The sequence below is a fragment of the Neltuma alba genome, unplaced genomic scaffold (genome assembly GCF_004799145.2).
Source record: "Neltuma alba isolate B1F8T4 unplaced genomic scaffold, ASM479914v2 tig00006159_pilon, whole genome shotgun sequence".
Lineage (NCBI taxonomy): Eukaryota > Viridiplantae > Streptophyta > Magnoliopsida > Fabales > Fabaceae > Neltuma > Neltuma alba.
Genome location: NW_021634369.1, coordinates 1 through 11,203, shown reverse-complemented (window position 1 = coordinate 11,203; position 11,203 = coordinate 1). Strand labels below are relative to the sequence as shown.

The window sequence follows — 11,203 nt, the reverse complement described above, 5'->3', positions numbered from 1 at the left end:
CCAAATAATTACTATAGTAAGTCTTAATGGTAAGTAAGTTGTTATCATTTTCTACTCCAAAACTTTTATTACAAACTGCTCTGCTAGCCCTAAAAATTTTTAGTAATTATATTTCTTTAAAAAAAAAAAAAAAGTATGCAGGCTTGATACGGAAAAGCACCAACCCTGATACACAAGGCCAACAGTCAAAGAAACAAAGCAATTATAAAAATGACGTGGGACCCACTGAAATTATTCTTTTTTTTTTGGGTGAAAATGTCATTTCATTTATTAATTTGAAATCATTAATATATTATTAAATAAATGAATATCTAGAAAAGGTAACTTCTAATAAGATTTTCTGATATCATCCATTCAATCATATATAAACAATATTATACACTCTAAAATAATCTAATTTAGCTGGCCTTAAATTTTTTGAAAGAAATGATTGAACTTTAGTACAAATCTCAACCTCTCTATATTCCTTATGACCTATATATAGTTGATAGGAATGGCTATTTCAAAAAACTCTAAAATTCCCTCTTTTTCTCCCATGCATGGCATGCCATTATAGTAGCAACAGCAATAATTGAGAAAATGCTGCGATCACTGATAAAGTTACTGTATTAACAGTCATGCCAACCCATATGTACTTTGTTTTTAAAAAAAAAACAATTGTTTTGGGGAAAAAAAAAGGACATAGCTCATTTGAAGCTCTGTATAAATGCAAATAAAAAGCCCACTCAAACTGGTTTTGTCAGTCACCATGTTTAGTTTTATTCATTGTAGTTTTATTCCACTATTAATAATCGTGGGTTCTTAACTAGTATGATTAATTTTAATGGTGAAACGTATTCTATTTCTATTTATAAGTTACTTTAATATGTTTTATTAAAACTAAACCATGAAAAATATTAAGTCTCACCATCTTTTTCTAAAAATTTAAAATTTAGTCAATGTTATCCTTATATAATATATATACACTTTAAACAACAATAATTTTCTTTCTGTCTTATAAATAATATCATAAAATTGTGCGGACAGGTGTGTATTGTAATTTGGTGCTGAGAAATCTAAGCAATCAGTTCTCCATGCATGATAATATGTAGCCAAATGTAAATAATTTCACACAGTCTACAGGAAAAAAAAGAAAAGGATCCAAGAATTTATTGATCCTAAGTATTTTTTTTCCAAAATATGTTAGAAAATCTTTCTTATAAAGTTATTTGAAGATTTTATAACCTAAAATTTACATGATATAAATTGTTATGACTATTATCACAAATTTTTCGATGCAATTCATACACTCATTATATTTTTTACTGAAGGTTTGAATTCACCATCTTACACTCAAAAAAAAAAAGAAATGCACTTGATGTCATTTGAATTACAAGATCCCGACGTGATTATTGCCATTATGTGGGCCAACAAAGATGACCAATGAAAAGTTGAAAATAATTTTGTGTGTGACTTGAGAGCGTGGTAATAATTAAAGATAGATAGATAGATTAGATATAGATGGATTAGATGGTGTGTGTGAGTGTGATGTTAGATGTAAGACTTTTGATTGATTATTGCATTGCATGCTCTCCAATGTTCATATGGGTCCTGTCAATTCATAATCCTTATTGTGCCCTTCAAACACGGTCCAGTTTTGGTGTCCTCCTTTTGTGATGACATTTGAATAGTGAAAATTACTGATAGGATATGATATAGCGGAAGGAGTTAGTTTATCATAACTTGGCAAACTAATATTCAAATCCCCATTGAAAGATGTATCTATATTTAATGCCTGATAGTGTCTCGAATAAAATTGTCTTCGACAAGAAGATACCTATATGTAATAAAGGAGATAGTTGAAATTAAACCTACATATATATATGTTTCTTAATACTTAATTGGTTAATTATTTTTTATTTGCAGGTGGACTTAAGGTCACTTCAACATACAACTTCTGAAGAATAATCAAGCAGATGTCCATTATCTCTCAGGCTATAAGAAGATTTCTTCTTCTTCTTCTGCAATAGTTTCTTCTTCAAAAAGATCCCTTAAGATTTGAGTTGTCCGGGTCTTGGTTAGAACGAAGCAGCAGCATCCATTTTTTCAACAAAAATTTGTTTGTCCATTGTAAATGGGATACATTCTACTAGCAATTCTCAGTTATATTGTCATATGATTTTAAGGAACTGAAATGTGGTAATGACCATTGCACAAATAAAAATTCTCTAGTTATTAATTGATGCCGAAGTTCTTGCTATTGGTAGTGGTGGTAATGGCGACGACGAGCAATAGAGGGAGTTTTTTTTTTTTTTTTGCCATATGAAATTAATTGATTAGGTTATTTCAAAAGAAATTAATTTGAAAATAGTCCGTAAGGGCTTTATAAGAATTAAACCATTGTGAGAAATTATTTTGAGACTCTTCCTAAAAAGAATTAGTGAATTTCATGCATTCTTTTTGTAATGTCTTTCATCAATCTCTGGTATGCTTAAAAAATATAGGTGGAAATTAAAAATTGAGGTGAACTATAGTATATATTAAGAAGAATTAATTTCCCCTATATATGGTGGATATAAAAGTAAAATTTCATAATATTTTCTCTTTTCTATTACTCCCATTGGGTTAATTGGAGGTTTATTTTGGTTCCTAATTATTTAAGACCTCAATCTCATTCCTCTCCTCTATTTATTATTCTTTTAAACTACTTCTGTTGCCCCCACTATTGTACAATAAATAAGAATGGTTTATAATTTAAATAAGTGAAATTACGTTTTGGGAAAAAGATAGCAAAATACCCTCAAAGTTACTAAATGACAAATTAGGGTAGGTGAATTTCAAAATCCCAACTCAGGCCTCAGGTACTATTTTGGAATTTTCAAATATTGTAAAATGACAACATTATCCTTATGATCGGTAACTACTTCCATATAGCTGCTGACTACTCTATTTTAACTATTAACTATTTTTGTTTTTAAAGTTCCGGTGACTACTTTTATATAACTATTGACTATACAAGAGAAGTAAATCGTATTACTAGAGTAGTCAGTCACTTAACAAGAGTAGTCATTAGAGTTTAAAAGTAAATGTAGTCAATAGCTAAAAAAGAGTAGTCACTACATAAGACAGAGTAGTCACCGGAGTTCCAGTAACATGTCATAGAGTTTAAAAATAAATATAGTCAATAACTAAAAAAGAGTAGTCAATACATAAAAAAAGTAGTTACTGGAGCTTTGGTGACAGGTCACTGAAGTTCCGGTGACCGGTTGCCAGTAGGGTCACTAGCGTCAGAACTCCGGCGACCAGGATTGCTGAGGTGGCAATATTAAGGAAAAAAGGTTAAAAAAAAGAAGTAAAGGATATTTGTGTAATTTTACAAGATTTCAAGATTCCAAAAAAGTACCTAGGGTTTAAATTGACATTTTGAAATTCAGATACCCTCATCTGTCATTTAGTAATTTTGAAGGTATTTTAGTGTTTTTTTCCCTCTAATTTTATCCAAAATTGCATTTTGGTCTCATAACTAATCTCCTCTAACATATTTGACCAAAAAAATCTCTTTAACATATTAAAATTAGATGGAAAACATAAAATTTAGATTCACTATTTATTCCTCAAGTTTAAAAATAAGATGAAAAGATACTTAACTATGTCACACACACTTGCAAACAAGGGGATGATTGCTAGGCACAGTTGTTTTCCTTAACCAATAAAGTAAATTGAAGCTTAACCATAAAGACACTAATTAAATAATTAATTAAAGTAATCAACTTTTTGATTGGGGAGTTCAAAAAAAAAAAACCCATACGTACCAATATGCAATCATGAGATGTTCCCTGTGTCTTCATTACACTTACCCCACACCCCCTCTTGTTTTCTTTTCTCTTCTTTATTCACCAACCCCACCTACCCATCATGATCTTCACTTTTAACCCCTACTTATTTTTTTAACTTCCCATTTCTTCTTTATAAATCCTCACCGGAGTTAAATCTTTAAATCCCCATCTCATGTTTGTGGGATTAATTTCTTAATTACATTATTAATCATATTGATTAAACTATTTTTAAGTGGTGGGGGCAAAACTGCATCATAAGTTCGTTTTAAAATTTGAATAGGCTCTATCTTTAGCCTTTTTCCTTAGGCTCTCCCCATCTTAAATAGTAAAGACAGAGGTTATGGGATTTACCAAATCTTGAAAAATAAATTAATTATTTGTGGTTTTAACACTTTGATGATAGCTTAGGGACATGGAAGCCACTAATCAAGCTCACTTGTACCTAAAAGATGTTCCTTTTATTTCCCTTTTTTAAAAAAAAAAAAAGAGATAACCCCATTTCATTGTGTTAAACAAATCATGATATTATAACATGATTAGTTCTTAAAACTCCACAAATTAGATTCAAATTTGGAAAAAAAATGTCTTTAGATAATACGGATCCCAAATTGATTCAAAATTGGCGAGTTTTTTTAACTAGTGAAATCTAAAAGATGGTGAGATTCCTCTTTTAATTTGGAAGAAAATATTTTTGAGTTTGAGAGTTAAAATGACAAGACAAATTACTTGATTCGGTTTAAAAAGGACAAATTCACTGTTAGTGAATGAAAAAGCTATGCAGTAGAAATCAAAATTACCTTGGAAAAGAAAGTGGGCCGGCCAAAATCTTCAACACTTGGGGTCTAGGAAAACATTTACCATGCATATGTAGAACAAATTACCGTCACAGACTCGCATTTTATAAATTTTTTAACTTATTACTATATTTATTTCACAATATAAAATTCAGTTAACTAATTAAGAGAGAATAAAAAATTAAAAAATTATTTTAAAATATTATATCTATTATTTTTTAATCTGATTTATTTAGTTTATAAATTGATATATAATCTAATAATATATATAAGCATTTTAGAAAGATCATTTAATAAATATTATAATTAAGTAATTTTTAGTTTGTTTAATTTTTTAAATTAGTAAATTGAATTTAATATTAAAAATCGGAGGAGATAGCGCTAGTGCTCAACTCTTTTTATCAGTAACGTTTATTAATAATGCTAAGAGTTTTGAGCTCGAACATATTTTGTTATAAAGCTTTTCTTGGATTGGTTGGATTGGATGCGTATGAGGAGGATACCTCACCGACAGTAAGTATTATTTTCCGGGTATTTAAGACAAATAATAGACTCCTCCTAATTAAATTGTGAGATGCATAATAAGTTCATAACAATTAAATTGGAATTTCCAATCACTTGCTTAAATGAACTTTTTTTTAATAATAAATTTCATCATATTTGAATGTTACAAAATCTGATCTTCACCATAGTGGGAATCTGGTGTCTCTGTCTGAGATTCCTGTTTTTAACGTTGAAAGGAATTATCCATAACTGTTGCCCATTAAGGCCCCGGAAATCACTCTCTTCCTGTAACAAAATTCCGACAAACATTCCTCCTACCTTGTCCCGTATGTCTCTCTCTCTAGAAATGTTCAAAGCACAAATTTTTTTCAAGGGAACCAAACAAAAATTCAACTTATTCTGATTCTCCACGCTCCCCCTAATCCCAGCTTAACCTCTTTTGCTTTCCAAAACGAACTCTCTGTCACTCTCACTCTCTCGCAGCGACTCAAAGTACATAACCAGCCGACATACCCAAAGAGCTGGCTTGCAGATTTCTGTTATCAGCCATGCAGAGTCGTCTCGTTGATTAGTCCTTTTCTGAAATACCCACCAGCCGTTCGACGATTGTCCTCTGTTTTGTGTATAGTTTTCCATTTTTTGCTCGTGAATGATATGGGGAACGCAACGTCGTCCATGGCGGCGAAATTCGCCTTCTTTCCCCCGGACCCGCCGTCTTATACCCTGTACGAGGATGAATTGAGCAAGAAGCTGAGGATTTCCGATGTTGCTTACCGGAGAGATGACGTGGACGTGATGAAACTGGCCACCAAGAGAGGGAATGAGATTGTTGCCATGTTTGTGAAGAACCCATCGGCTTCTTTAACTCTGCTTTACTCTCATGGCAATGCTGCTGATCTTGGCCAGATGTTTCATATTTTCACAGAGCTTAGTATTCATCTTGGTGTCAATCTTATGGGGTCTGTGATCTTTTCTTTCATGAACTTGCTTCCTTGTTTGATAAAACTCTTATGACACGTTTCTTACTGTTTTGAATATTATCTCATAAATTGGTATCATATCAGAGGTTTTCGTTCTGCCATTGATATTTCATATGCATTAAGAAGGAAGAAATCTAGAAGTATATTTAGGATCCTATAATCTTTAAATGGCATGTAACGAAATATCAACTGAAATGGTATCTCTTTATGCTTTGAAGACTCCTTACAGCCAAAAAGGATGATGGTTTTGTCGGAGACCTTTGTTTACATTGTTTTCAGAAAATGAACATGTTGTTTCAGGTTCAAATCAGATTGACATTTTCCGATATGCAGGTACGATTATTCTGGTTATGGACAATCTTCTGGAAAGGTATGTGGCGTGCCTTCTATTTGTTGTCACTACGAAATACCTTTTTATTCTTATTGCTTTTCTACAGAGAGTGTCAATTTAATCAAGCTCAGCAACCCAAGTCCCCAACATGCTGAAGCACGTGTGATTGTATGAATACGCAGAAAGTCAAAAAGAGAGCATAATTTGATCTCACTTTTTTGAGCCTAGAGCCCTATGACCACATATAATATTAATTAAATATATTTAGTTGGTGAAGAAGCACTAACTATTTGTTTTTATTGCAATTGGGACAATCTGATTAAGGTGATCACATGTTTTGAGATATAAGTAGTTGGAAGCACAACAAATATGCATTTTAAAATTAGACTTATTTCTATTGTATCACACTGCATGATGAATAAGTTATATATTTCTATTGTATCACACGGCACGATAAATAAGTTATACTGTTCATGACTTGTGCATAATAAAACTTGTTATAGATTGTATCTTATTGATATATTTGATTCATTTAGTTTTATGAAGGTCATCGATTATATTTCTCTTCTCTTTTCCGCAAAATCCGGAAAAAGTGACTTGGGCCGACAGAGTTAGCTTAAAAATGTGACAATAATTGTTGCAAGACAGTGTCATGTCGCTGCTTAAACTGTCTTAGCTTATTAATCCACACCACCTAATTGCATATTGCAAATGCAACCAGCTAATTAGGCACTCTGGAGCTGTCAAACTCAAAAGCAATTAACTAATAAAGTTGAAAGCGATGTGCATATGCATTTAAAATGCACCCTACTTCGCCTTTTTTTCTTCTTTTCTGCTAAAAGAAAAGTTGACTTTGGAGCATAATATAATTATTCCAACAACGCACTGAAATTATTGTTGGTGATTCAGTAATGCATTTCAGTTCAAAATACTGATGAGTCCTTTTTGGCTGCTTCAAGCCACTACCACAAAGTTTCACATGCACATTTCAGTACAGAATTATGGTACCTGGTATTTGAAGAGGATGTTACTAATTAGTTCCAACGTGTCGTTGTTATTATAGCCTAGTGAGCAGGACACTTATGCAGACATAGAAGCTGCTTACAGGTGCCTTGGGGAGAAATATGGAGTGAAAGAGGAGGACACTATACTGTATGGTCAGTCAGTAGGAAGTGGGCCTGCTCTGGAACTGGCTACTCGTTTGTCTCGTTTGAGAGCTGTCGTTCTTCACAGTCCAATATTGTCTGGTCTTCGTGTCATGTATCCTGTTAAGAAAACATTCTGGTTTGACATTTACAAGGTTTCTTCCTCTAGCTTCCATATAATTCATTTTTGGGCATTTGCTCATTTCATTGAAATTCTAACTGGCTTACCTTCTCTCGCAGAATATTGACAAAATCCCACTGGTTAAGTGCCCAGTTCTGGTAATGCATGTGAGTAAAACTCTCATCCTTCATAGCTGTTTATTCATAAGTGATGACCTTCTTTGATTGTCAGTCAGATACTTTGACAACGTAAGCTGATTGAAGTCCCTTGGGAATATTTTGGCAGGGAACAGAAGACGAGGTTGTTGATTGCTCCCATGGAAAGCAGCTCTGGGAACTCAGTAACGAGAAGTTCGAACCTTTATGGCTTCAAGGAGGAAATCATTGCAACCTAGAACTCTACCCTGAGTACTTGAGCCATCTTAAGAAATTTATATCAGCTGTAGAGAAAATGCCACGCGTGCAAAGTGCTGATGGAGACAAAACAGACCCGTCGAATCCTTCTTCAAGTTCCTTAGATAACAAGGACAGGGCCAGATCAAGCACTGACCATAGAGAGAAACCTAGGACTAGCACAGGACAGAGAGAAAAGTCTAGGCTAAGTACAGAGAAGTCACGAACTAGTACCGACCGGCGAGAGAAATCAAGAAGGAGCATTGACCGCTTGGGGAAATCAAGGAACAGCACAGATCAGATAGAGAAAGCAAGAAACAGCTTTGAGAGGTCTGTTCAAACTTCATCCATCCTCAGATTTCAATCATTTTTTCCCCATAAGACTGATGACTTGAACTTTCTGTATACACTTACTTCAATGATTGTTGTGTGATTTTTGTGTGCCTGCAGGTTAGGAGACATGGTGAGATCGGTTGGGATGTGTACTAATGTTGACTGTTTGAAGCCAACTGCTGTTTCTGAGGCCTGAAGGATCCAACCTTTTGTAATTGGGATGTAAATTTGTTATCAAATTCCTCATTTGATCATTAGGCAGAGATGTTGTTGGGCTGTCAGAGAATGGATGTGTCTAGCTTCATAACATTTATATGTTCAACTCTCATGTTTCGCATTTGTTTCTTGCTCAAATAAGAATGTCTTGTCTGCAGGTAATAAAAAAACATGAACATGGCGTGGAAGTTCTTTACACATCAAACAAATGTGTTTTAATGTCAAACATTTATGCTATCATGTGTTAAAATATAAGAGAATGGTTAACGGCTAGTTGTCTCAGTAGTAACGTCACCTGTTATGCTTGGATGAGGTCCCAGTTGAGCTCAGAGTTAATATATTTGTATGCATGCATTTGTTTGTTTAAAATGTACTCCTCCGGTCCTAATTATAAGACCCAATTGACTTATTTGAGAAGATTAAGGAAGTAAGTTAAGTTGGTTATTTATAATAAATAAGTGTTGTCATTCCTAAAATATCCTTGCTAATTAAGTATATTGGCTAAAACTATCATTATTAGAAGGATTATCTTGGAAAAATACATAAATATAATAGACAAAATGGATTAGGGTCTTATAATTAGGACCAAATAAAAGTCAAATGGGGTCTTATAATAAGGACCGGAGGAGTATTAAATAGATAAAAAGAAAAGGAAAATAAACCAAGGAGAGTTGGTTCTCCCAAATAAGGTAAAGTTTGAGTTTGAAAGTGTATGAATGCATAAAAGATTTATCTTCATTTGAGCTCAACCGAACTCAAATTTGAATTGACTGGAGTCTAATGTAGCTGCATGGCTTGTTACCATCTAAAGAGAATTATAATAAAATGTAATTTTGTTTAAGCTCACTTAGTTTTTTTTTTCCTGTTTATATTTTTTTTCTTTTCTTTGAAAAGGCTATAAATCATAATTCTGTTATTGGATATTGACGTTGCATCAGTGACATTTACTGGTATTTCTTGATCATTGTTTTGATTGATTGCCACTAATTGATCGATACTTCAAAAATGGAACCGTTTTTCCACAAGGATGCTGCCATCGATCTGGAAACATAATAGACGTTGTGGACAGTTTTGAAATTTGATATGAAACTGAAATTTTAAATAAATTGTTAGACTCCATGCTGATGTCATGTAAAGAAAATTGGTGATGGTTAATAAGTTCTTCTCAACGACGATTTTATGGGTAACCCATAAATACCTTCATAAATGTTTTTTTTTTTAAAATTTTTTTTTGGGGTCTGTCAGCTCTGAGTCTCTGACTACTACTCAGTCTCAATTATTAATTTAGCTTCTAAACTGAAAATTCAATAAATTCTTCTCAATTATTAATTTAATTTCTAAACTTCAAATATTACTCAATCTCTATAGTTTGTTAAGTTAATGAATTATATAAATTGATTTGTATTGAGTTAGAAATTCTGATTAAATTAAAAAAAAATAAAAAATTTGGATTTAAGGCATATTTATCGCATAAGTTTTTATTCAAAAGCCCTTGGCACCCGAAATTTTTTTTGAGATCAAATTTATCTTAAAATTTTAAAATAACAGTAATAATAGAGAGCAATATTGTTACGATTTTAAATTCTTAGGACAAATTAGTTGCCAAGAAAACTTTCAAATACCTGACGTTTTTGAGTAAAATTTTATTGGACAAATTTATACTTTAACCTAAAAAAAATTTATTTTGAAAGTTTAAAATAACAGTAATAATAAAGGGTAATATTGTTATGATTTTAAACTCTTAAAGTAAATTAGTTGCCAATAAACTTTCAAATATCTAACGTTTACTTACAAATTTACACTTTAACCTAAAAAAATTTAACGACCAAAGTTGTACCTTCTCTAAAATTTAAAATTTATTGATACTTTTTTCGGACACACTTTATTAACAGGCCAACAACATAATCTAATTTTTCTCTGTAACTTTTTATAGAATTAAAAATAAAGAGTATGAATAATAAATTTACTATAAATAGTTGATATATTTTTATTTATAAAAAATTATATTTTACAAACTTCAAGTAGTGCTTTGATTTTTAATTAATTATTTCCTGCTCTTTTTCTCCGGTTGGAAAACAAAAATATGCGGAAAATGAAATGGATATCGTGAAGGCTGAAATGGCGGAATCTAAGCCTCACAGTTCCACGCACGTAGCGCCAAACGGAGCCGGGTTCCTCCATACGGCTTGCTGTGTTCTAGAATCATCTTTCATCTCCTAAAACCCATCGAGGGTTTTTCCACATTTCGGATGCACTATAATAGAAAGATTAGGTTTAGAAGATAAGTGATAACTTCTTCAGCTCTCTGCAACTCTCTCTGGCAAGAATGGCTCCGGTACTGAGCAGAAGCTTGGCTACTGCCTCTCTTGCATCACTCCCCACTTCATCGCCCTTTACACATAGAAACCATCGGAGGGATTTGACTCTCAGTAGTGCTTTCTTACCTCCAACTAGTTTTGGTAGAAATGGCTTATATTGTGCTGGTTTGAAGTGGAAGCTCGAGAGAAGAAATAATGAGATGGTTGTTCGGTGTGACGCTGCCGTCGCTGAGAAAGAGGAGGCCACCGATGCT

General features: G+C 32.7%; 1 protein-coding gene across 1 annotated transcript; it reads left to right on the top strand.

Annotated features, from left to right (window-relative positions):
- The first annotated feature begins 5,424 nt into the window (after positions 1-5,424).
- On the top strand, positions 5,425-8,803 carry LOC114749754 (alpha/beta hydrolase domain-containing protein 17B-like). Its single transcript, XM_028938292.1, has 6 exons — positions 5,425-6,072; positions 6,427-6,463; positions 7,488-7,724; positions 7,810-7,857; positions 7,976-8,412; positions 8,533-8,803. The coding sequence occupies exons 1-6, from the start codon at positions 5,768-5,770 to the stop codon at positions 8,609-8,611; spliced, it is 1,143 nt and encodes a 380-aa protein (XP_028794125.1). The 5' UTR covers positions 5,425-5,767; the 3' UTR covers positions 8,612-8,803.
- Positions 8,804-11,203: the final 2,400 nt, after the last annotated feature.

Bases quoted from the DNA above. Each gene is read 5' to 3' on its own strand.
- LOC114749754 (XM_028938292.1), top strand. From the start codon at position 5,768: ATGGGGAACGCAACGTCGTCCATGGCGGCGAAATTCGCCTTCTTTCCC. The intron at 6,464-7,487 runs GTATGTGGCGTG...TTGTTATTATAG, and splicing joins ATGGACAATCTTCTGGAAAG to CCTAGTGAGCAGGACACTTA. The intron at 8,413-8,532 runs GTCTGTTCAAAC...GTGTGCCTGCAG, and splicing joins GCAAGAAACAGCTTTGAGAG to GTTAGGAGACATGGTGAGAT.